The 27,324-nt window shown below is 40.2% G+C and overlaps 2 protein-coding genes across 2 annotated transcripts in view; both read right to left on the bottom strand.

Annotated features, from left to right (window-relative positions):
- The window catches only part of LOC139442538 (uncharacterized), a 41,986-nt gene extending 16,363 nt beyond the window's left edge, over positions 1-25,623 (bottom strand). The window contains exons 1-2 of the mRNA XM_071223355.1: positions 25,585-25,623; positions 833-2,494 (exon numbers count right to left, since the gene is read on the bottom strand). Of these exons, the coding sequence (XP_071079456.1) occupies positions 833-2,464 (1,632 nt within the window). The 5' untranslated portion in view covers positions 2,465-2,494; positions 25,585-25,623. The remainder of the gene's footprint in view (positions 1-832; positions 2,495-25,584) is intronic.
- Positions 14,158-15,171, bottom strand: LOC139443863 (uncharacterized). Its single transcript, XM_071224759.1, has one exon. The coding sequence runs from the start codon at positions 15,169-15,171 to the stop codon at positions 14,158-14,160; it is 1,014 nt and encodes a 337-aa protein (XP_071080860.1).
- Positions 25,624-27,324: the final 1,701 nt, after the last annotated feature.

Raw genomic sequence — 27,324 nt, 5'->3', positions numbered from 1 at the left:
TTCCTGTAAGTTGTCCTCTAATACTGATAAAGGAATGATTTCATCTCTAATGAACATGCGGAATGAAACATGTTACCATGGTTACCAGTCTCACCAGTTCATTCCATTATGAACTTAGTACCAGTGATAAATAGTGCTGTAGCATTGTAGCTCAGCTAGATATTCAGTCAACAATTTAAAAAACCAAAGACAGCCACTGACCTAAGGTTGCTGTCACCATTGTTATCAAAATATTTGCTGCATAAATACTAATATCTAACAAAATATGATCGCCTCATCAGGAGAAACAAATGCCAAATTTCAGTACCCTCAGTCTGGCAATTTCTGAGGAAAAGAGTGAGTGAGCATGGTGAGTGAGCGAGTTGGGTTTAACAGCATTCCAGTTATATCACGGCGTGTCAGCTTAATGTGGGAGGAAAGCCCGAAGTGATGCAGGTCTCAGATGTTTACCACTTTGGTGAAACCCACGAGCACGGGTATGGTGCTGACAAACCTAGAAACATAATCATGGCTAACCGGGATTCGAACCGACAATCATAGGTTTCTGGCGTGCCCAAGGGACGCAACTTAGCACAGCGAATCGCGGCACCTTAGACGACTGGGCCACCCATGCCCCCGCCATAGTACGAAAGCGTACAACTTTACAGATAACAACATCTGGTTTATTGCACATAGCAAAATTTCCATGTAGATTCTTACACCGTTATCAAGATTGATAACGATGTAAGAAATGTCACTATATGCAATAAACAAGAAGTTGTTATCCATTAAGCAGAGCTGAGATTATCGGTAGAGATGAGGCAGGTACTATACATGATACAACTATCCTTACCTTACAGGCCTCACAGATGTAGGCTCCACAGTAGAAGCCAGCCGCTACATCTCCACACACCTGGCAGAACAGCTCCTTTTTCATGCAAGCTACTTGGTCTGTACCCTCAACACAATTTCCCTGTTCCCCATCAGGACCAGGGCTGACACATGGTACACCATCATCTGAAGAAGACACTGTGGAACTTGGCACCCTCGGTTTTAATTTCGGTAAAGCTCTTTGTAAACTTTTCTTAGTTTGTGATAACGTACTTCCAACAGGGAAGTACTTAGTCCTGAAGATACTGGACTGTTTTCTGATCTTGTGGTTTATTTCCCCCTCTGTGTTCCGGATGTCCACGTCAGTGTCCAAATTATGTGTTTGAGATGACGGTGAGGGGGTGGACGAAGACGCCGGTGATGAACCACAACTTCCTGTCACGGTACTGTTCTCCCAGTCTACCATGCTCCCCATCACTGTCTTCAAATCACCATCTTGCAGATTCCGTAAGTCTATTAACTCAAAATTCATGGGTTTACTGTCGTCTGTCAAACCACTGGGTCCTACAGATCCCAAAGAATCACCGGGGGATTGGACACGTGGCCTAGAACCACCATCATTGCATCTGCTGGGAGTAGGCACCTCACTGGGTTCTCCAAAGAGCTGCCGAGAGGGAGAGGGTTCTGCAGATGCTCCTTGCTGTGGCCTGGGTCCCTGAGGTTGAGATCGAGAATAGGATGGCATCACATGGCTATACCTCTGTCCCAACTGGCTCTGTGTGACCATAGTGGCGTCACCAGAGCCAGATGGTGCTTGGTGTATTGTATCTAAAGGCAGCTGACAAGTAAATTGGTCAAAGGATTTGGTCATTGTGGCATCACCAGGCACTTGTCGAACAGGCATAATGGATGGAGTGCATGCAGAGTCCCTTTCTGCAGGGAAGGACTTACGTTGAGGACCTTGAGGACGTGGGTACATAGGCACGCTGATACTGCTTGAGGTATGGGGCTTCCTGGGGCTGTGGGATGTCCCAGTCTCGGGAGAATATGTCCGAGAGAGCATTGCTGTATGAGGATGTCCAACAGGATTTGAGGAAGAAATCAAATGGGATGCTGACTCATCTTTGGAATGAAATAGGTCCTCTATTTGTAGGATTCCTCTTTGGTTGTCGCCAGCTGCATCCATGACCCGGTTCATTCCTGAGCTGGCCATCAGCACACCACTCCCATCAGGTGTCTCAGCCCCTGAGCTGTCCATCACCAAACCTCCAGCATCAGACGGGTTGTCCCTGAATGGTCTGTTCTCACCGGAGGTCGTGTGGTATTGACGTCCAGAGGTCGTATGATGTTTGTGCCCAGAGGTCGTGTGGTATTGACGTCCAGAGGTCGTATGATGTTTGTGTCCAGAGGTCGTGTGGTATTGACGTCCAGAGGTTGTGTGAGGTTTGTGCCCAGAGGTCGTGTGACGCTGGTGCCCTGGGGTCATGTGAGGTTGGCATCCAGCGGATGTGTGAAGGTAATGCCTCCTGTGGTTGTTTTCTGACTGGGCACACAGAGGTATATTACTCTCGGACACAAGATCTGTGGGAATGTCAGACATGTTTGTTGTGAACACTCCTGCTGCCTGATTGTCATGTTTGTAATGTTCCGTCATATTTCTGCATCAATCCACAGCCACATAAATCTACAAGAACAGCAAGAACAGGCAATTAGTCTGACAGCAAACATATTCTATTTCACCATGTTCATCTTAGAAACCAGTTAGAGGCTCTATTCCAATACAGCTTATGCAGTAAGATTACTGTCATAGGGCTGCTGGAACTGTTCCCTGTTGTGATGACGATGGAGAAGACAAAAAACCTGTGATGGACCCTGCACTGTCATTTCAGGGCAACATGATTCCAGCTTCCAGCACTACCCGGGGCTATGCTACAAATGTTCTAGACTTCTAATCCAACAATTCTAATATCCTGACTAATATATGAGATACCATTATAACATATCGCATTGTGTCATATTACAGAGTTGCATCCATTGGCTATGTTGTCATCCTTGATTTCCCCGTGTGTTATATCTCCATTGTTACCCTGCATCCGGAGTTGTCACCATCTTAATCTCTCAGTAACCATGGAAACCTTCCACTCTTTTTCTCTTGCACATGAATGTGACTAGATGTGTGTATGCAGCTCTGTTTGATGGCAATTGCCCATGGCATCTATCAAAGAATGAGTAATTGAGGCTGCGATGATGTCAGCTGAGATTGGTCGAGGGTTCAAATCCAAGATTCACCCAAAGTATGTTACTTGATAATAACACTCATCATGCTCATACTCCCGGGTTTTGACAATAATATAAAACTAAAAGTGAGTTAGTGATGCAGGTTTCAGATGTTTACCACTTCGGTGAAACCCACGATCACGGGTATGGTGCTGACAAACCTAAAAACAGAATCAGGGCGAACCGGGATTCGAACCCACAATCATATGTTTCTGGCGTGCCCAAGGGACGCAACTCTGCACAGCGAATCGCGGCACGTTAGACGACTGGGCCATCAGTGCCCCCTAAAACTAAAAGACTCCAGTTACTTTGTTGATGTTTTCTCTGACATATTTTCCTACATTACATGAGTGGCCACTTTTTAAAAAAAAATACAGCTGTGAAGAGGTGCGCATCATCATAATACAGGCCTACATTGAGTTTTGATGTTATTTCCGCCCCAAAACATACCTTGAATATGTAACACAGGATATACCATGTCACCAAATATGTACTGATGTACGCAATATAATCCTATTATTACACTATCTGGTTATGAAAAGGTTTTAGGTATTTCATTTAATATTGTTTACATTAATGTCAACGAAATCGTGTGTAATCTAACTCATCGTTACGCACAGCAAACTTGATCAGATTACATCTAGTGACGTCTCAAAATGAACCTTAATTGATGGAATGAAGACATATATCACAAATGCCATACTTTGACTTGACATTTGTTGTGAGGCTTTTAGGCCTCTATGTCAATGAAATGTTTTCGCAATCCAAATAAAAAGACAAGATGGCAATATGGACCAATCACCAAGCTTGGAATAAAATGTTTAGGTGGAGTTACCAAACAGCTCTTCATCATGTTCATGGGCATTGCATTGTGTCGAATTACTGCTTGTGCAGCGTGCAGAGTATTAAACAGTGATACGGCTCCCAGGCCACACAGGCGGCAAAGGCGGCACGCTGACCATGTTTATAGAGAAATGCAGTATTTGTGAGTGCATGATTTGTAGTTCTAACAATGTTACAATCAAAACAAAATCACATACATCAGATTGGAACACAGTGGGCCATCATGGCCCATCCGTAATTTCAATGTGCACCATTTGAAATTGGAATGGGCCAATGGCTACAGTATGGCCTGAAATGAACTCTGCAACAGCATTGGGCGGGCGGTCGGACTTGCTGACTTGGTTCATGCATGTCAATATCCTACAGAGTAGATCAATGCTCATGTTGTCAGTTGCTGGATTGTCTTGGCCAGACTCGATTTTGTCAAACAGCTAGAATATTGCTGAGTGCAGTGTAAACAACAAACAAACAAGCAAACAAACACCTGGCCCTTGACACAAGACAGCACAGGGCTAATGATATGTCCTGACTGACCAAGAAGTATCTGACCCAGTGAAATGATACTTGCAACACAATAGACATTGTTGACCATAAAATGCTCTTTTAAACATGGAAAGAAATAAAGCTGCCGATTTCATTACTGATTTTAATTAAATGTTGTTCAGTCTCATGTTAAAATGTAATAAAACCTGGGCTTTCGGCCTGTAGGAATATTACAGGTTTTTCATTGCCTGTAACCATGGTAAACATAGCCGACTGATGGCTGGCTGCAACCATACCACATACAGCATACAGCATACACACCGTTTCATCCATGCCATTAATTACACCTGTTACGATAACAGTGAATAAAATATGTCATCTTGTGTTTCTCAGTGCCACAAACAATAGTAAAGCTCTGGTTACCATGGTTACACCCAGAATAACAAGGTTCTACCTCAATGTTCACATTGTTCCAGTGCTTGGAAGGTGTATCTACAGGTATATATCAGCTGGGTTTATTCAACATGTTTTAGGTGTTCCAAGACTAAACTTTTCTTTACATGCCAGCATGATCTCCGACTGTGAGGCTTGACCATGTTGACATCCATCCTTATTCAGATAACCAAGAATCGGTTCTCACATGGAAATTGAACATTACAAGTACGAAGGCTTCATCACAGAGAACTAGATTCAAATATCTCAAGTTTCAATTAGATGTTGGAAGTCATTTTCTGGGTATCAAAATGTTGACACATGCAAACCCTGACCATGCTAGAATACGATGAAGATCAGGGGTAGAATAGGTCTTCTGCAACCCATACTTGCCATAACAGACTATGCTTGTTGCAAGAGGTGGCTAACAGGGTCGGGTGGTCAGTTTCGCTGACTTGGTTGATGCATGTCATCATATCTCAATTGCATAGATCGATGCTCATGACATCAATCACTGGATTGTCTGATCAGTCACCCACTCACTAGTCCCACAGGACATATAACACCTTAAGTTTTTATACAAAATGGATATAGACCAAGACACTATCTTTTTCACATTCACAAAGCAAATATTTCAGAAATAAATTTGCACTACGTCGATGTGTTGTGTGTATAGTAGAGTTTTGCCCTGAATTTTTCGAAACAAAGCACCAGGATACTTGTGTCCACATGCTTCGGCGTTAAAATAGTTAAAAGCAAAACTATATTTGACAACACATGACGGAAGAGTGCCCAACTTTATTACTTTACTAAGATGCCAAGTTTAGGACAATATTGGAGATGACAGTCTGAAATGAAATCTGTAATGAATGGTGCAATAACTGAAAATCCTTGAACAGGCCACCTAATTGCCTGTACCTTTAAGGACAAAATATGTTTTAAACATAATAAAACAACCCTAAAATAAGTGGTTAAAAGTTAAATAAGTAAATTATATTAACCAGTGTGGGATTAAATCATATCCCATGCAGGACAAGGAGGATTTAGATTTAGGTTTTTGTAAAGATAAGTGTAAATTTAAGTGCCCCAAACTGAGCATAAGGTGTGCTTAAGTGACCTTAACAGAGTTACAGTGTACTTAAGTGACATAAACTGAGCATTAAGTGTGCTTTAGTGACCTTAACAGAGTTACAGTGAACTTAAGTGACATAAACTGAGCATTAGGTGTTCTTAAGTGACCTTAACAGAGTTACAGTGTACTTAAGTGACATAAACTGAGCATTAGGTGTTCTTAAGTGACCTTAACAGAGTTACAGTGTACTTAAGTGACATAAACTGAGCATAAGGTGTGCTTAAGTGACCTTAACAGAGTTACAGTGTACTGAAGTGACATAAACTGAGCATTAGGTGTGCTTAAGTGACCTTAACAGAGTTACAGTGTACTTAAGTGACATAAACTGAGCATAAGGTGTGCTTAAGTGACCTTAACAGAGTTACAGTGTACTTAAGTGACATAAACTGAGCATTAGGTGTGCTTAAGTGACCTTAACAGAGTTACAGTGTACTTAAGTGACATAAACTGAGCATTAGGTGTGCTTAAGTGACCTTAACAGAGTTACAATGTACTTAAGTGACATAAACTGAGCATTAGGTGTGCTTAAGTGACCTTAACAGAGTTACAGTGTACTTAAGTGATATAAACTGAGCATAAGGTGTGCTTAAGTGACCTTAACAGAGTTACAATGTACTTAAGTGACATAAACTGAGCATTAGGTGTGCTTAAGTGACCTTAACAGAGTTACAGTGTACTTAAGTGATATAAACTGAGCATAAGGTGTGCTTAAGTGACCTTAACAGAGTTACAATGTACTTAAGTGACATAAACTGAGCATAAGGTTTGCTTTAGTGACCTTAACAGAGTTACAGTGTACTGAAGTGACATAAACTGAGCATTAGGTGTTCTTAAGTGACCTTAACAGAGTTACAGTGTACTTAAGTGATATAAACTGAGCATAAGGTGTGCTTAAGTGACCTTAACAGAGTTACAATGTACTTAAGTGACATAAACTGAGCATAAGGTGTGCTTAAGTGACCTTAACAGAGTTACAGTGTACTTAAGTGACATAAACTGAGCATTAGGTGTGCTTAAGTGACCTTAACAGAGTTACAGTGTACTTAAGTGATATAAACTGAGCATAAGGTGTGCTTAAGTGACCTTAACAGAGTTACAATGTACTTAAGTGACATAAACTGAGCATAAGGTGTGCTTAAGTGACCTTAACAGAGTTACAATGTACTTAAGTGACATAAACTGAGCATAAGGTGTGCTTAAGTGACCTTAACAGAGTTACAGTGTACTTAAGTGACATAAACTGAGCATTAGGTGTGCTTAAGTGACCTTAACAGAGTTACAGTGTACTTAAGTGACATAAACTGAGCATTAGGTGTGCTTAAGTGACCTTAACAGAGTTACAGTGTACTTAAGTGATATAAACTGAGCATAAGGTGTGCTTAAGTGACCTTAACAGAGTTACAATGTACTTAAGTGACATAAACTGAGCATAAGGTTTGCTTTAGTGACCTTAACAGAGTTACAGTGTACTGAAGTGACATAAACTGAGCATTAGGTGTTCTTAAGTGACCTTAACAGAGTTACAGTGTACTTAAGTGATATAAACTGAGCATAAGGTGTGCTTAAGTGACCTTAACAGAGTTACAATGTACTTAAGTGACATAAACTGAGCATAAGGTGTGCTTAAGTGACCTTAACAGAGTTACAGTGTACTTAAGTGACATAAACTGAGCATAAGGTGTGCTTAAGTGACCTTAACAGAGTTACAGTGTACTTAAGTGACATAAACTGAGCATTAGGTGTGCTTAAGTGACTTTAACAGAGTTACAGTGTACTTAAGTGACATAAACTGAGCATTAGGTGTGCTTAAGTGACCTTAACAGAGTTACAGTGTACTTAAGTGACATAAACTGAGCATTAGGTGTGCTTAGGTTTCCTGCCCTCCTGCCCGTGGCTGGTAACTTTTCTTTCATGGTGTAGGAAAGGTAGTACTTGATGTTACCCTGCCTGGTGCTTGGTATTAAGGGGCTAAAACATGGACTGGTCGGCTCAGAATCAGTATACTGTGTCTGAGTGGGGTATTCATATTAAACTGTGGCATGGTATCTCAGTGAGCTAGCACTATAAAATCGGCAAGAGACACAACCAGACACACACACACACACACAAAATATGTTTTAAACATAATAAAACAACCCTAAAATAAATGGTTAAAAGTTAAATAAGTAAATTATATTAACCAGTGTGGGATTAAATCATATCCCATGCAGGACAAAGAGGATTTAGATTTAGGTTTTTGTAAAGATAAGTGTAAATTTAAGTGACCCAAACTGAGCATAAGGTGTGCTTAAGTGACCTTAACAGAGTTACAGTGTACTTAAGTGACATAAACTGAGCATAAGGTGTGCTTTAGTGACCTTAACAGAGTTACAGTGAACTTAAGTGACATAAACTGAGCATTAGGTGTTCTTAAGTGACCTTAACAGAGTTACAGTGTACTTAAGTGACATAAACTGAGCATTAGGTGTTCTTAAGTGACCTTAACAGAGTTACAGTGTACTTAAGTGACATAAACTGAGCATTAGGTGTTCTTAAGTGACCTTAACAGAGTTACAGTGTACTTAAGTGACATAAACTGAGCATTAGGTGTGCTTAAGTGACCTTAACAGAGTTACAGTGTACTTAAGTGACATAAACTGAGCATAAGGTGTGCTTAAGTGACCTTAACAGAGTTACAGTGTACTTAAGTGACATAAACTGAGCATTAGGTGTGCTTAAGTGACCTTAACAGAGTTACAGTGTACTTAAGTGACATAAACTGAGCATAAGGTGTGCTTAAGTGACCTTAACAGAGTTACAATGTACTTAAGTGACATAAACTGAGCATTAGGTGTGCTTAAGTGACCTTAACAGAGTTACAGTGTACTTAAGTGATATAAACTGAGCATAAGGTGTCCTTAAGTGACCTTAACAGAGTTACAATGTACTTAAGTGACATAAACTGAGCATTAGGTGTGCTTAAGTGACCTTAACAGAGTTACAGTGTACTTAAGTGATATAAACTGAGCATAAGGTGTCCTTAAGTGACCTTAACAGAGTTACAATGTACTTAAGTGACATAAACTGAGCATAAGGTTTGCTTTAGTGACCTTAACAGAGTTACAGTGTACTTAAGTGACATAAACTGAGCATAAGGTGTGCTTAAGTGACCTTAACAGAGTTACAGTGTACTGAAGTGACATAAACTGAGCATTAGGTGTGCTTAAGTGACCTTAACCGAGTTACAGTGTACTTAAGTGATATAAACTGAGCATTAGGTGTCCTTCAGTGACCTTAACAGAGTTACAATGTACTTAAGTGACATAAATTGAGCATAAAGTGTGCTTAAGTGACCTTAACAGAGTTACAGTGTACTTAAGTGACATAAACTGAGCATTAGGTGTGCTTAGGTTTCCTGCCCTCCTGCCCGTGGCTGGTAACTTTTCTTTCATGGTGTAGGAAAGGTAGTACTTGATGTTACCCTGCCTGGTGCTTGGTATTAAGGGGCTAAAACATGGACTGGTCGGCTCAGAATCAGTATACTGTGTCTGAGTGGGGTATTCATATTAAACTGTGGCATGGTATCTCAGTGAGCTAGCACTATAAAATCGGCAAGAGACACAACCAGACACACACACACACACACACACACACACACACACACACACACACACACACACACACACGCATGCATGTCGCTACGTAAGTGCAACAATCTTGAACGTGACTTTCAACCCCATTTCACTTCACGTCCTCAAAGGGAAAATATCATCACTCACAGTCAGAGAAACTAAATCCGAGGTTTGGAAAAACATACAAAAAATTGCTGTGGCATACATGTGGAGGCTGGGTTAGTCAATAAAATCTGCTGTCATGACATTTTGTATTGATCAGACTTTGATGTACATGTGATGTAGCCAAGGACGCGTGGAAGGATTTACGTCAATAGGCTATTGATATGCTCAGTAGAAGCTGTTCACACCGACAATGTCAGCGTTAACTTCAAACACATGCAACATATTCACTGACAGTAAATTACCAAGAAAATAATCCTGACCAAATTAACTAAATAAGCCTAATAAGAAATATTTTATTACTTTGACAATGAATGGTCATAATTTCATGAATATATCTTGCAGATAACCATGGCAACTTAATATACTACTCAACTTTTTATAGGGATAGTCATGACAACCAGATATATGTCAGATATATGTAAATAATTGATGTGTATCATGGAAAGGTACAAACATCACTGTCAAACGTGGAGTAGTATAGCTCCCTCCATCACTCTCAAGTAGGGGAGCATTTCAATATTAAAAAATGTGTCTAATTTAACTTTTGTCAAATCTAGGAAATACTACTTGGTAAAATAACATAAAGCGACCTATTGGTACCTCAGGCTGATGGGATTCACTACCGTTAAGACTATTCTTGTAAAGGCTATTCTTGTTAGGACTATTCCTGTTACAACTATTCCTGATATGTCCTACTAAAACAAGAAGTTTTACCTACAGAATAATGGACTACTCCAGTGATCATCTGTACTCAGCCTATATATATATATACACTGTCTAATGAACCTTTAGAGAAATTTGGTGATTAAGAAGTTATGGATAAAACATGACTCTTTGGTTTTGGTTGAAAATGTAAAACCGCGAGCAAGGACAGAGGGTTTTTCCTGAGCTCATTATTAACATTTTCAATTAAAACCAAGGGGGAGTGTTTTATCCAACTTATGAACTGTTCAAATGCAACAACTACAAGAAAAAATAAGAAAACATTGACATACCTTACCGTGAAATGATAGTATGTCACGGTATTAAAGGAACTCGATCAAAGCGTAAGAGAGAAAAAACACATGCAGCATGGACTAAGTGGAGTCATGACACGTACAATGATGTAAAATTGAACAACAATATGTGAGGTTGCAGGGTCGATTCATGTCGTGGAATTTTCATGTGAAAAAAATTGTGACTCTAACCAATCAAAAATTAACATTATATTCATATCAAAAGGCCTGTTTATAAAAAATATCATCCTAGGATTATAAAAACAAATACCACTTTATCAGTCTTCCTGGACTCCACATTGCTGATGCACTGCAATGGGATTTATTTTATGAGAATAAAATACTTAATGACTGAGCACTTACTGAACTGTTTGATAGGTCGCTCATATGTTATACACAATAGCTGGCTTCAAAGGAAGATGAAATATTTAAAGATCACTATCTGCAAAACTGGCAGAACTCTAAAAGTTAAAAGAGTTTGAACTCCGGAGAATTTGGAGAAACTGTATTTTTTATAAAAAGTATCTCTACTCATACCATGCATACAAAAAATGTTTCGGGCACAGGCAAATACTTTCATCTAAATGGAGTCCAATTACATGCTGGTAAAGTACTGTAAAGTATACAGTTCATGGACACGTGAAACTCTCAGCATGACAGACTTCAAATTGCAGTATATAGAGTCACGCAATCGTCTTCGAATGTGAATGGTGGAGTCGTAAGTGAGTGAGTGAGTGAGTTGGGTTTGACGCCGCTTTTAACAGTATTCCAGTTATATCATGGCTTGACACCTATTGTCGGAGGAAAGCCTGAAGTGAAGCTGGTATCAAACGTTTACCACTTTGGTGAAACCCAGGAGCATGGGTTTGGTGCTGACAAACCTAGAAACATATTCAGGGTGAACCGGGAATCGAACCCACAATCATAGGTTTCTGGCATGCCCAAGGGACGCAACTCTGCACAGCGAATCGCAGCGCCTTAGACGACTGGGCCACCCCTGCTCCCCTACTACCCATAACTTGCCCCACACGTCCTTCACCTGCTGAATGACACTTGTAACTTGAATTCATGAATAAATGAAAAAAATAAAAATAAATGAAAGAATACAACAATGAATTTGTTCTGTCTTTTTCCTATTTTGACTACTCCAACCCCACCTTGAAACAGGGGTGACAGGTAGTAATTAGCAGTCGCGGAACCATGAAGTGTGTACCCGGTATTCAAACAGTCGTCATCATGGGAACACACTGCAGAAGACTGAACCTTATCCTGAGGAAGAACGATACAAGCTACAATTAGCAGAGGCCTCTATTTGGCCTAAAATATGCAGCAAATGTCATTAAAAATTTCCAAATCTGAATTAAACTTGATACATTGTATATATAACATGTACAGGTAATAACTAAGATTATGGATTAGTAGATGCAGGGTTCAGATACTATTAGCATGGCCTCCATCCCCAATATGTGTGTGTTTGTGTGGCTGCTTGTACTAGTCCGGACTAATGCTGATTTATAGTGCTAGCTCACTGAGATACCATGCGCAGTTTAACATGAATACCCCACTCAGACACAGTATACTGACTCCGAGCCGACCAGTCCTTGTTATGGCCCCTTAATGCCGAGCACCAGACAGGGTAACAACAAGTACCTTCTTTTAACGTCGTTTGGTATGACGCGGATGGGGATCGAACCCCAGACCTTCCGCTCTCTGGATGGACGCTCTACCACTAGACCATGGAGGTGGTCTGATTTTTATTGTTACAAGGGGCTTTATCGTCACAAATGGCGGTCTTTTGAGCACAGAATATGTTCATAAAGTATGCCGGAGGCATTCTGCATTTGCCTGCATTCCCTTGCAAACATTCGAAAAACATCTAATCAACATTCAGGATATGAACAACTGCGTTGGGGATGTTATTTTAACCTTAGTAGATGGAACAGGAGCAAGTAATGTCGGCACATGCATCAACTCAAAAAACTTCGAAAGATGACATGACCATACTACAACTCTTCGTACATTGTTGTTTGGCATTTTTTTTCTCCCTCCTCCAACCCTGGACTTAGGGCTGAAAAATCTGTAATCCTAAAAATTAAAAAAGTCTGGCCTAACCTGTACTTCACTGGTAACAGGACAAATAGATAGGATGAGGTATAAATGCTTAGGTTTCATATTATTGCATTGAATCAAATCTCAAAATGCAATGCTACAAAACCTCTGAATTTAAGAAAACAAGACCTTAAAAATCCCAATTTTGAACAAAATAACTATTTTCCCCCCAATTTTCCTGTTAAGGGACACTTAGCCTCAAATCTTGGCTAAATCCCCAATTATCACCTAGCACATTCAGCAGTGGATCAACTGGCTCGCACAACCTTGATCTCATCACTAGTTGCCTACATTATTATGCAACCACACACAACCACACTGAACACATGGTCAACCTGTGACAAATGTCAGATAACTTATATGCATCATTATTCAAATGACTGCCAGCACCTGCTCACGTCACAGTATACGGCCCCAAGTAACAGAGCCAGTTTTGATCCAATCATATAGGTATATTCAGGGGAATTAGAGCAAACAGGCTTGTAAAGAGGTGCCCATTTCAAAGCCTCATTTTGAAATTTATACAGGTACCGGTACGCCAACAGTCATAGCGGTTTTCAAATATGTACGCCTTGAACAAATTGCAACAAGTTTAAGTCTCATGTGTCAGAGTTCTCTTTTCAGTGGAAGACTTCTTGTTTAGAAAATAGAAAATGGCAGCCTAGTAGACATAATGAGTTTCTGATTTTGAATTTTTCAGAAACTTATATACTCACCGACAAAAGAAACGTGAATACCATACATGTCAGTTGATATATGAACAATTACTCATATTCAAGAGATTACAGATTGGTTCGATGCACAAACGAATATACTGGTATGTTGTGTGAACCGACACTCATGAACGCATCACATGTTACATCATTGATCCATGACTTGAGATGCACCATTTGTCTCGTGCAGGGTTAGCGTGTAAAGTAAGGAAATAATGTGCAGCATAGCGGGAAAAGAATAAAGACACTATGTGGTCACACTTGACTGATTGTTAGTTTTGTCATTAATTGGTCCACATTGGAAACATTTCTCAACGTACATACTTCTCTATATGTTTCTATGGTTCGTGTTTCTTTTGGCGGTGAGTACACATGTACTTGGTCCTGTTGTCATAGACAAAGAATCCATGTCTACGTTAATCCCTCCAACATTTCTAAGGCGGTCAAATTTATGTTTTACACCATGTTTATTTAATGGGATCAATCATCCAATAACAAAACACCAGGGTTTAAAGAGGTAATGTGTAAAGTTGTCTCTAAGTGAAGTAAACATTTACTTTCACTGGTCAGGTAAGCAGTGCAGAGATTTACTGGATCTGCAAGTGGAAGCAGTCTGAGGCTGTCATGTCACAACGTCCACGATCAGATTGTAATTGTTTGATGACAGTTTTCACATCTTTTGAATGAATGAGGCGGTGAGGGGGCGAGGGAGGGAGGCGGTGAGGGGGTGAGGGAGGGAGGCGGTGAGGGGGTGAGGGAGGGAGGCGGTGAGGGAGGCGGTGAGGGGGCGAGGGAGGGAGGGAGGCGGTGAGGGGGCGAGGGAGGGAGGCGGTGAGGGGAGGTGACAGAGGGGCGAGGGGAGGTTGACTGTGGGGTGAGGGATGGAGGGAGGTAGGGGGCGAGAGAGGGAGGCGGTGAGCGGGGGTGACAGAGGGGTGAGGAATGGAGGGAGGTAGGGGCGAGAGAGGGAGGCGGTGAGCAGGGGTGAAAGAGGGACGAGGAGAGGTTGACTGTGGGGTGGGGGAGGGAGGGAGGAAGGTAGGGGCGAGACAGGGAGGGGGTGAGGGGAGGTGACAGAGGGGCAAGGGAGGGAGGTGGTGAGTGGGGGTGACAGAGGGGCGAGGGAGGGAGGCGGTGAGGGGAGGTGACAGAGGGGCAAGGGAGGGAGGTGGTGAGCGGGGGTGACAGAGGGGCGAGGGGAGGTTGACTGTGTGGTGAGGGAGGGAAAGAGGTAGGGGGCGAGAGAGGGAGGCGGTGAGGGGAGGTGACAGAGGGGCGAGGGAGGGAGGTGGTGAGCGGGGGTGACAGAGGGGCGAGGGGAGGTTGACTGTGGGGTGAGGGAGGGAGGCGGTGAGGGGAGGTGACAGAGGGGCGAGGGGAGGTTGACTGTGGGGTGAGGGAGGGAGGTAGGTAGGGGGCGAGACAGGGAGGGGGTGAGGGGAGGTTGACTGGGGCGAGGGAAGGAGAGAAGGTGGGTCGTGGAGATCTGGGATAAATTGCAACCCATGCTTGTTGTAAGAGGCGTCAAACAGCATAGGGTGGACTGACTTGCTGACTCTGTTGATGCATGTCGTGTCCTTATTGTGTAGATCAATGCTCATGAGATCTTCTCGCCTCAGATGTTTTACTTCAGTGGTTCATCATCACGATCGGAGATCACAATGAATCAACCAACCAATGATCAATTAATGGTAGAGAAAACCTTTATTCATCTTTCCATTTCATTATCATGATTAATATGAACAAGCATGAAATACTCACATCCCCCGCCAATATGACATGTCAGGTGTGTGCAATGCATTAGCTCCTGAGAACTATGTTCACTGGGCCTTTTTGTAAAGAAATTTACTACGTTTTTCAAGATCTGCTCCGGAAACAAGGACTACTGACATTTTCAGTCTAAATCAAAGTCGTTGCCATGGAAACTCAAAAAATATTGTTTTTAAAAATCCCAAACTATCAAAAGGCACCAGTTCACCACTAGATCTATCTATGTGCCAAGGTTGGTGAAGAAATATGGTAAGTCGTTGCCATGGAAACTCGGAAAAAATTCTTTTTTTAAATCCCAAACTATCAAAAGGCACCAGTTCACCACTAGATCTATCTATGTGCCAAGTTTGGTGAAGAAATATTGTACGGTTTTCAAGATCTGCTCCGGAACCGAAATGTGACAGCCGGACGGCACCCATTCCTATATGCCCCTTCCACTTCGTGGCGGGGGATAATAACCAGATGCCATCCATGAAATATTGAGACGAACAACAGAACCCTTCTCATCAGACTGTATCAAGTAATCATCACAGGATCAATCTGCGGACATCCAGACCGATGCCTTCTTCCTGTGCAGACTGGACACAAAGAGATTAGTCCTTGAAACACAATGTGACTTGGATACCATGTGAGGTGTTTACTTGCACAAGCGGGTAGGGCTGGCAAAAATATTGTTAATCAGAACTATCGTCGATGGGAAGAAATATTAACGATTATCGATATGAAAATTGTGTCATCGATAATATCTTATATAAACTATTGTGATGAAATAAATTTTAGATGTACCAAAACAGAATTGTTATTGTCATATAAAATGTCCACAAAGTAATCCCTCCATAAATGTACTATGGTTCTATTCTGATGAACAAAATCTTCCAAATGGCAGCTGGTTTCCTTGGGGGAATTAGTCAGCAAAGAGCTGGAGTCAGAGGAGACTAATCACAATTTTATTTGCAAGAACAATTAACAATGAACAATATCTAACTTTAGCTGAGGGTGCCACAGAGAGTCGGAACAACCCTCTGGGCTGCTAATTGCTGCATGTTATTCTAATATAGGTGATGACAGATTTACTTAAATAAAATAGTTCAATGCAATCTATAATAATAAGGCTATGTAGACATATCTTATGTCTTATTGGATATTATGTCTGGGAGATGGGATCTTGATACCTTAGGCTAGTATTTATCTGAAAGCTTTAAATCTATTAAAATATGTAGACATAACTTTTGTCTTATTGAACAGTATGTCTAGGAGATGTGTTCTCATTACCTTAGACTAGCATCTATCTAAAAAGTTATGACTGAAATTACTGATATTTTGTATATGCATTTTACCTGATGATATGTATTACCTGCTAAACTATAATTATATGAAATGTTGTATAAATGTTACACCATGATAACTTATAAAAGCACTTGTTGTGGATCTAATTATTAAATGAGAACTTAGTATAAATGTTACACCATGATAACTCATAAAAGCACTTGTTGTGGATCTACTTATTATAGGAGAACTAAGTATAAATGTTACACCATGATAACTTATAAAAGCACTTGTTGTGGATCTACTTATTATAGGAGAACTTAGTGTAAATGTTATATCATGATACATGAGTCACTGCTCACAAGCGGTGTGAAATGTGGATTTCTTTCGGAATTGTTTTTTCTTGAAGTTACTTTTCGATAATTGATTGATATTTAGTTAACGAATATCAATCTCTATGATCTGTATGGATTGCCAACCCTACAAGCAGGTGACCAAATCAGGATATCTGGGCCCTGCTCCAATAGGCCATCTTAGCGCTAAGACTAACGTAAAGTCCATGTTAATGTTAAAGTGTGGGCGTTACGATCGTCTTGGCGCTATGATCACTTTGTGGAACGGGGCCCAGGGCTTCTTGAAGATTTGTAGCATGTCTACAAAGTGCAGATTTGTCTGAATTATATCAATCTAAAGAAAACATGGAATAGATCTTCCTAAAACCAGCAGCATTTTCATTTAAATATGAAACCTTAAGTGGTAACCATGGCAGCACAATTAGTTTCAGTTGGCCTATTTCTATGCACAAATGCGTATCTATATACATAATCATGATAATACTGATATATCCAATAACCATGACAACATATTGGCTGCTGATTCTCTTGTTTTTGTGAGTGCATGCTTGAGTGTGTGTTTTTTTTAATTAAAAGCCACGCTCAGCAATATTCCAGCTACATAACAGTGGTATCTAAATAATCAAGTCTGGACAAGACAATCCAGTGATTGACATCATGAGCTTTGATCCATGCAATTGGGATACAATGACATGCATCAACCAAGGCAGCAAGTCTGACCACCCGATCCTGTTAGTCGCCTCTTACAACAAGCATAATCGCCTCTTACAGCAAGCATAGTCGCCTCTTACAACAAGCAAAATCGCCTCTTACAACAAGTATAATCGCCTCTTACAACAAGCATAATCGCCTCTTACAACAAGCATACTCGCCTCTTACAACAAGCATAGTCGACTCTTACAACAAGCATAATTCAACGTTAATATAAAACAAATCACGGTTCGGCATGAAAAACGAGTTGGCTTATTGATTCAACATCATCCCTTAATTGGCAAGGAGACAGTTAAGTTTTTCTGTGACATATTATCCCTTGCTAATTATAGAACAAAACTAGGTACCGAGACTTGGGTTTCACATGGCTGAATGTGCTTCAAGTTTCCATTCACAATCAGAAAACAAGACAAGCAGTGACCTTGGGTCACTAATACCCCCAACTTTGACTCCAACATATTTCTAAGTTCAAAAAAAGAAAACAGCAATATTTTCTACAAAAATCCACTTACAACATCAAACTTTGCACTGCACCTCTCCTACTGGTATAGAAACTGTACCCCCAATTTGAAAAGAATCCTTGATGTAGTTATAGGTTGCACAAATGTTTCAGTAAAAATATTCTAAGTAATAAAACGAAATATAGCTGTTATTTTCATAAAATTCAAGTATAGAAAACAAACTTTGCAATGCACCTCTTTCCAGTATGGAAACTGTTCCCTAAATTTGAAAAGAATCCATGCAGTAGTTTTCTAGTTATAGGTCACACAAATGTTTCAGTAAAAAGATTCTGAGCCAAAAAATGAAGTAAAGTTGTATTTTTTTCAGAAAGTACAAATATTGAAATCAAACTTTGCACTGCACCTCTCCTATGGGTATAAAAAGTGTTCGCCAAGAGTGAGGAGAATCTATTTAGTAGTTTTCAAGTTGTAGGTTGTACACACAAAATGTCCTTATGAGTACAGAATTCCATGGAATAACTAATACACATGCCCTTTTAAGTCGTGGGTAAAATAATCAACAGTGCCCGAAGAATGCCCTAATACAATCAGACCATTATCAGTTCATTCCGCTGGCCCTTTACACAATGAACTGTACGAGGAGACACGTGGTCAAATACTGAACAGTCCATGACATACATGATGCACAAAGTTGAACTACAAACCCCAGACTGTCACAACAGAAACTCAGCTACGTCAAGTCTCGTAAAAACTGGTTTGGTGTTGAAAGTTGAACTACTAATCATGTTATAACCCATGATCCTACTCAAAGAAGTATTATTTATTATTGGACTGCAACTAATCATCTAAGTCCATTGCACCTCTCACACCTGTACCCCTCAACGACATGAGTGAGTGAGTGAGTGAGTGAGTCTGGTTTTACGCTGTTTTTAGCAATATTCCAGCAATATCATGGCAGGGGACACCAGAAATGGGCTTCACACATTGTACCCATGTGGGGAATAGAACCCAGGTCTCGGCGTAATGAGCGAACGCTTTAACCACTAGGCTACCCCGACCACTCCCTCCTCAGGTTGTGATATGTGTACAGACTAATAATATGACATGTTTACAGAAATGATGTTGAGTGACATGATCTTATCTTTTAACAACTCTTCCATCAGTGAAAACGTTCATGCACCCCTGCCTCTAAAACACACCAGATATTATATATAGGGCTAATAATTAAATTTGACAATGAAATCATGTTTAATCTACAATAATTTAACCAAAAACAGTCGTATATATCAAAGCAGACAAAAAGGACGAGATTGATAAACATTCCGGGTGTAGCAGTACATACTGTAGCGTGACATGATTCAGATGACTGTTTAGTTTATGCACAGAACTTGACACGCCTACACAGTCAGTAGCCAATCAACAGACAGTATGATAAAAACAAAGTTCATAGGACCTGTCAATCAAGGCAAGAGGCGAGAAGAACTGCAACAGTCAGACTGTAACGAACCCGAACAAATATGTCCGTGAGAAGGCGGCTGTTTCAAACGACATGGTCAGTTACCACCAGATTCAAACATTACTTCCCTGAGAACAGGAAGACCCAGTTGGAAAAATGCTAGTTAGAAATGAAACCCGAAGACATGCACTTAAAGTTGTGGAACCGAGGCGAGCGGGAAAAAACAGGCGAGCGAGCCTGCACGTTTGTTGTTTCATTTCTTCTTGGCCTTCGGTCTCGAAGAGCTGTTTGGAAAATGAATATGCATGAATTTCGCTTAACGGCCTGTGACATGACAATAGACATGAGCAGAAAGGGTATTCCCCCGACTGTAATAGTGGGATTCCCTGACATTCAGTAGTTATAAAAGTAGTCCGCCTCAGTGGGCGTGGCTTAATTTGGAAATGAATCAGTTGCTTTCTGTCTTCTGTAATAGTAAAAAACAAGTCTTCAAGTCTTTGAAAGGCATTTAGAAGCGATACACATAAGGAAGAGAATTTATCAATGTCAACTTCTTTATTATGAGGAGTATATGCTTACTCCTTCATCAGGTAAATCAAAACTTTATTTCATCACAATAGTTTGTGTAAGACATTATCGATGACACAATTTTCATACCGATAATCGTTACATTTCTTCCCATCAACAATGATTCTGATAATCTATCCTTTTAGCCAGCCCTAACTATACATAATCTCTGCAATCCCTGTTCAACCGTGTATGAACAACATCAACTGTTTTCTTGACTATTCTAAATGTACCATGTTATTGCTCTTGTCAGAATATATGTGTAGTATTTGTAGGATCTGATAGTATTGAGTATGGCATAGTGTGTATATGATTACACGTGATGTGTGTGTGTGAGTGAGTGTGTGTGCATAAAAATGTGAGTTTTCATGGCATGTGTACGTGAATATGTATCAGCATGTGTGTGCCTGTGTGTGCCTGTGCTGGTCATGTATGCGGGCACTTGTGCTGGTCTTTTATGTGTGGTGTATGAAGTCATATTGCTCGTCAGGTGGGCTAGGAAAGTTACAATCCAGTCTCAAATTTCATTAGCCATGGAAACTGACCATTTTGGAAGAAATTTCCATACCCGACCTGTTTTGGCATACTCACTTATCTGCTTCCGCAAAGGTAATGGTGATACTGCCGCATTGTTCACTTACGATGTACCCCCCCCCCCCCCCCCCCACACCCCCCAAGCAAAGAATAGGAATGCAAGTTGCACTGCTGAGACATTTCGTGTGTGTCAGTACTGTCACTGACTCACAGACAGAATTAAAGAGTTAAATTGTCAAAACGGAAGCAAAACATTCATCCTCCCACAATATTTGACACATGTAGTAAAAACATGTTAAGTAACACACATTGCGATTGGTTAAACTATGAAAAAAACAATCAAAACAAGATGAACGTAGTAACTTTGATCTGGCAGCCTCATTTCATCACAGCTACTAATTTGACTTTTGATGGTTGTATTGATCTACAGAAACAGAACTTTAATATTTTGATTCAACTGAGAAGAGTGCACAACAATAATCACTTAAAATTTCAGTTATAAACCCCCTGCCCCACCCCCTCTCTCTCTCATTGTCTTATTGTGTAATTACAGTAATGTTGTGGAAAACTATTCATTATTTATGATGACAGACATGTAATCAAATTTAATCAAATGTACATGATGGCAGAAATGCACAAAATAAACAAAAATAAGAAATAATAGCCTGATTCGAAAACACATGCAAACCATTCTTAATAATTTCATGACAGAAAGCTGGTGTACCTCCACATGAGAGAGTCGTTAATTGGTTGCCAAGCAACAAAGGAGAGAAATGATACAGTATAAGGGATTATTCTTCACCTGCTGTGATGTGGATATTCGGCCGCAGGTCTCCAGAAAATGTCCTCAAACTTCCCAAATTGAAATTGACCATTTCCCCATTAGCCTGTTATAGTTTGTAACTACCGTTATGGTTTTGTAGAAGTGACTCGTATCTCACTGATGACAGGGCCAGTATGGGGGAAGAGGCTTTCCTGCTAAGCTAACAAAGTAGACACAATTAATGGATACTGGATAGCAACTTCTTGATTTACTGTAAAGGTGACGTTTCGTTATACACTAACATTCTAAGATATGCTTACATTCCAAGATGCTTCGCTAAAAGGTGAAAGGCGCTAAAAGTACATTCCTGTGATGGAGCAGTTTTTTAGTTACATCATAATGGGTGGACTTCGTGCAGCTGTTCAAGTTACCTCCCCCGTGGGCTAGCGTATCCTTGTAACATGGTTCTGTCTTTCTGTCAATCAAGGTGGCGCATCCACATCAATTATCGATCCATGAAGTAGATTCAGTGAATCTGATAAAACATGTCATGGCAATGACAATCTTCAGATGGAAAAACAGCTATGGATGTATCAAACAAAATCTAATGGTGACAATTGTCCCATTAATAGTTAAAACACTTTGTGTAGAAGCGATGTAGATCTCAGACGTTTAACACTTCGATGGAACCCACAAGTACAGGTATGGCCCTGACAAACCTAGACACATAATCGGGGCGACCCGGGATTGCAACCCACAATCATAGGTTTCTTGCGTGCCCAGGGGACGTACCTACAACTTTCATGATCACCATCCATCATAGTCCGTCTACCTATCTTAACAAACTGGATGTGTTTGGTTGACAACACTTCATACATACTGGCGATATACATGACATATTCCATATACACATCAATATTTCAATCTATGATAATTTACATTATTAGCAGTTTGCCACATCAAATATGCTCAATCTTTGGTTTCTTTCTTAACAATGCAACATTGATATTGATTTTGTGCCTATTCCTAAATGCAAGGACACGGGGTACGGTTCTCGGAAGGAGTGACAATGAATCGATGGCTTGCAGTATATACAAGTTTGCTTCATACAGGTAGATATATACAAGCGGCACATTGTACCAGGTCAGCACTTTGTGGAAGTGGTGGTGGTGGTGCCACTGAGTATCTAGCCTAACAATCCAAGAAAGCCGCAGAAAGGACATTACCGTAATCGACCGTACCGTACATTACCGTAATGTGTACATTGATCAATCAGAAGGGGTGCTAGTTGGGATTGTTCACAAGCCAATATATTGGCAAATATCGCCGTGGGCACTTATTTGAGCGGAGCGCTTATTACGTTGAATACGGTACTCGTAATAGGCACTGGTGGCGCTACGATCGAGCCCAGGAATTCCAGCCTAGTTCGGCAAGGGTGGAAACTGGACTTTTAAAGTCAGTTAACTCTTGACTAAGTTGAACCACTTGTAACATTGTTAATAGATCTACTAAAATAACACACAATGTTTCAAATAAATACCAACATTAACTGAGAAACTGAGAAAGAATTATATGAGCACTGAGGGAGATGATTTTATGAAATATGACAAAACCTGACAGAACGATCGAGCCCAGGAATTCCAGCCTAGTTCGGCAAGGGTGGAAACTGGACTTTTAAAGTCAGTTAACTCTCTTGCCTCGGGAAGATGGCACTTTGTGATAGTGGTGGTGGTGGTGGTGGTGCCCCTGAGTATCTAGCCTAACAATCCAAGAAAGCCGCACGAGGCCTTCCCTCTACGACTCTGGACTAAGACTTTTGTAGCCATGATCACATGACATGGATATGTTCATAAATATGAACAACAGTAATTAACGAGAAGTCACATAGTTGTAAACCTTGTTCAGGGTGGCAGACAGTAGATGTACAACACTATGGTGATGAGGACTAACGATGGTATTAGCGTCTTGAAACATTGTAATTAAGTGATTCTTGTCCTTATACATGTCATGGCTCCATGGTAATTAGCTTTGGAATTAAATGTCCATTTGGACAATGGTTGTCCTTAAACAGTTCGATAAACTATAAAAGCAAACCACAACAACTGCCTCTCTTAATTTAGAAAACTGTATACCTCTTTCGCAAAACCAAAGACCCCGAGAGTAGTGCTGACGAACTAATGATGACAAATTGACACAATTAGGGTGAAACTGGGATTCACAATAATGGGATCTTGGCATGCTATTTGCTAAGGGACACGACTCTGCATGGCTAGTTGTGGTGCATTACACGATGTGGCTACTCATGCTCCGCAATATAAGAAGGAATCTTTTACAATCAGGATGTCTGATAAACATCATTAGGTCATAATTCTATCCTGTACCCGCTAGCCACCAGTTATCGCCATTTTTCTGAAATATTGTGTATAATTGACTGTCCTTATAACTTTAATTTTTGTAAAACTGTCCATTAATAAAATTGAGTAGATTTCAGATATAATGCGACGAGAGGGAACCAATACAGTGAAAACTTTCCTGTTGACTAGCTGAAACAGCTATTGCCTTGGTTCAAACAGCATGTGCAATGTGATCACATGCACCACTTCAGTTATACAAATTATATTTTCTATTATCTCTGGTATCACACTCAAATATTTTATTCTTTAAAACCAACAAGAAATGTGTTCATAAATTTGTCGTCTGCCAACTGACGTAAACCAATACCCCCAACATTCAATCTACACATGCTTATCCATAATACTATCTACTACGGATTTCGTGATACATACAGCTGCATTTTTTTTTATAAATAGCTAACTTTTTTCAAATTGTATTTTGGGAAGAAATGACAGACAGATGGTATGCAATGACAGATCTATATGGGCATCATGGTGTTGTTAGATTTCTGTACCTCTAGCATTTCTTTTCTAAAGTTGTATTCGAGCAAGGTGTGTAGTGTGTTTCATAATATTTTCCTAACAAGAGTCAGTTTAATTTATCATTTTCAGATAGATATTTCTCTCTTCTATTAAAAATGAGCAAAAGTAAAACGACATGTGATCATGTGTGCGCCATAACAGGGTTGGCGATAATTGGTGCTTAACGATAACTGGTTGCTATCCAATAGTACTATTTTTTACCAACAGGGTTAGAAATAACTGAGTTAATAAACATCGTATGAGCACTAGCGCAAATATCACTTCTTGCGCACCAGTTCATTGTGTCCGTCATCCGGACGTTATTGTTGACATCATTCGTAAGCACGGAATAAGTCAAAGTAGAAAGATTGCGGACGTCATTCGTCAAATTGTGGTTTTCTAGGACAAAGGTGGTGATAGTGCATTTTTTTGTAAAGGGGAGCTAAAATGGATTAATAAATAATGGGTAATAAAGAAATTATTACACTTATAGGTGCGTCATACTGATCTTATGAAACTCGTGTACGTATTCATGTATTACCCTCAACCTAGCTCGGAAAATACAAGAATTATGACACTCATTTCATTAAACCTGTATGACACACAAACTTGTATAATATTCTCTATTTATACATGTTGATTATTTATTTTAATTGACTAAGTTGAACCACTTGTAACATTGTTAATAGATCTACTAAAATAACACACAATGTTTCAAATAAATACCAACATTAACTGACACTCTGAGAAAGAATTATATGAGCACTGAGGGAGATGATTTTATGAAATATGACAAAACCTGACAGAACATACAAAGATAATATGTATTAAGTCCATCACTTGGCCTGTATTCTGAAACAGTCACCAAACTTAAAATAGACAATTCCATACAGGTGTACAAACAGAAATATTCATCTGAGAGCACGTATGAGGAAAAACGGTAATTTCACCCAAATGGTCAGTTTTCTTCTGCTGTCATTGTAATTCGGATTATTCCTAATTGAAATTGACATCAATCAACAACTGCGACCACGAACGCTCAATTTGTCACTACCACCACCACCCCACACAACGTGGAGCAGAGATATGTACACCTGACACTTTCTAGCTGTAGACATTGTGACCCTACAACCATACTCACTCATCGTTACAATATCTTCAACAATGACATCATGACAAAACGGCACGAAAAAGAAAGAAATGTCCCTGTCTCCCTACCTGACAGAGCCGACTTCAGCATATCAAACGACCTTCGCCTTGGTCGTGCTGGGTAAGTACACTTCCTGTAATATCGTGTCTGCGCATGTCGGTCGGTCAGTGGGCCATGAGAGCGCACATGTACATATTGTTGGTGACAGAGTTAATCTTATCGCAAGGTGGCACGCTAAGAAATCTTCGCAGCTTTCCTCGTGGCAGTAATTACATGTCTCACCTAACGCAGATATCATACATATGCTCTCCCTTCTGCCAACTTGTATTGAAATTTAATGGGACTCTGAAACTGTTGAATGTTTTCAAGCTACTCTTTTATATCGACATAAAGTAACAATATCCCGCCGCTATACAAAGAAACGTGTTCCAAGGCACGTGTCTGCGTAACATTATATTTAAAAATATATATGAGGCGTTAAATTCGGGATATTATGACAGGTGTTCGTTTCTCAATTTATCACATTGATAAGTTGCTCGTTGTGTTTTGGGTGTTTCGGAGAAGTCTGATTGGACAACTGAAAATGGATCTCGTGACAACAATTTTCATGACGCCCACGTTTGATCAGCAAACCCATATATAGAGTAGATAACAAGAATCAATCAATGAACGTATAATCGGCTACTCCTTTGAGGTCATGTATTATACAACATACATATGTGTAGGCCTACTTCACGCCCAGGGACACATATGTATCCCGTGTGCGCTGTTAAAACTGTATATATAACCACTTACGTTATTACAAATCCACTGAAGGATAACACTGATTCATCACCGATCAGCGCCAATCATCTGTTGGCTTCCCTTGTTAGTTTCCACCTTTTGTTATCTTATTAATTTTGTTGTCCTTACATGTACATATATATACTCTCTGCCTCATGGCATCCATTCACCTGATGAAGGAGTAAGCATATTCTCCGAAACGTTGTGTTCCTCATAAAGAAGAAGTTGACATCCATAAATTCTCTTCTATATGTGTATAACTTCTAAATGCCATTTAAAGACCTCACACATATATAGGTAGATTTTATTCTGTTTACGTTCGACCAAAGTTTACCATATTCATGCAATGGAAAACGGAGCTTCAATTTACCGCGTCGATGTTGGCAAACAACATGTATATTATCAATATTATGGTTTATAAATATAATAGGTGTAAATATCAAGCTTTGATATATACAGAAATAGTATCCAAATCAATACCACTCCACTTATCCACAGAATCAGAAATCCGAACACGATTTCACTGTTAGGTTATAACGATCCAAAGGGGTATTTCCAAATAACGGCATCCGACGAGCCCCCAGCTTTCTCTTTGTCTGCTTGTGTATGTTGAAAAAGATAAACTAGCATGCGACCTTTGTGAAATCCAGTTTTTCATAGATCATGCGGTAACCCATCCTCCCGAGGCAAGAGAGTTAACTGACTTAAAAAGTCCAGTGTCCACCTTTGCAGAACTAGGCTGGAATTACTGGGTTCGATCACAGCGCCACCAGTGGCTATTACCAGTTATGTCCCTTCTAAGCCTCTCCCATGGACCAATCAGATTCCCCCTCTCGTATCACTTGCATTTGCCTCAAACAAAATGGAGACGCCCAGTCAGGACGATCTGATCGATAATCAAGATCTATATTGTGGTAAAACGGGTCTTACATCGCGAAATGCTTCAAATCATGTGAGCGCCTTGATTAAAAACATGAAAAGATTCAGAAAATATCTGCTGACAACGAATTGGCGGTGCACATGCT

Source organism: Haliotis cracherodii, unplaced genomic scaffold, assembly GCF_022045235.1.
Source record: "Haliotis cracherodii isolate W230 unplaced genomic scaffold, xgHalCrac1.p SCAF_5, whole genome shotgun sequence".
Lineage (NCBI taxonomy): Eukaryota > Metazoa > Mollusca > Gastropoda > Lepetellida > Haliotidae > Haliotis > Haliotis cracherodii.
Note: the sequence above shows the minus strand (reverse complement) of the source record. Positions and strands in the feature narration are given on the sequence as shown.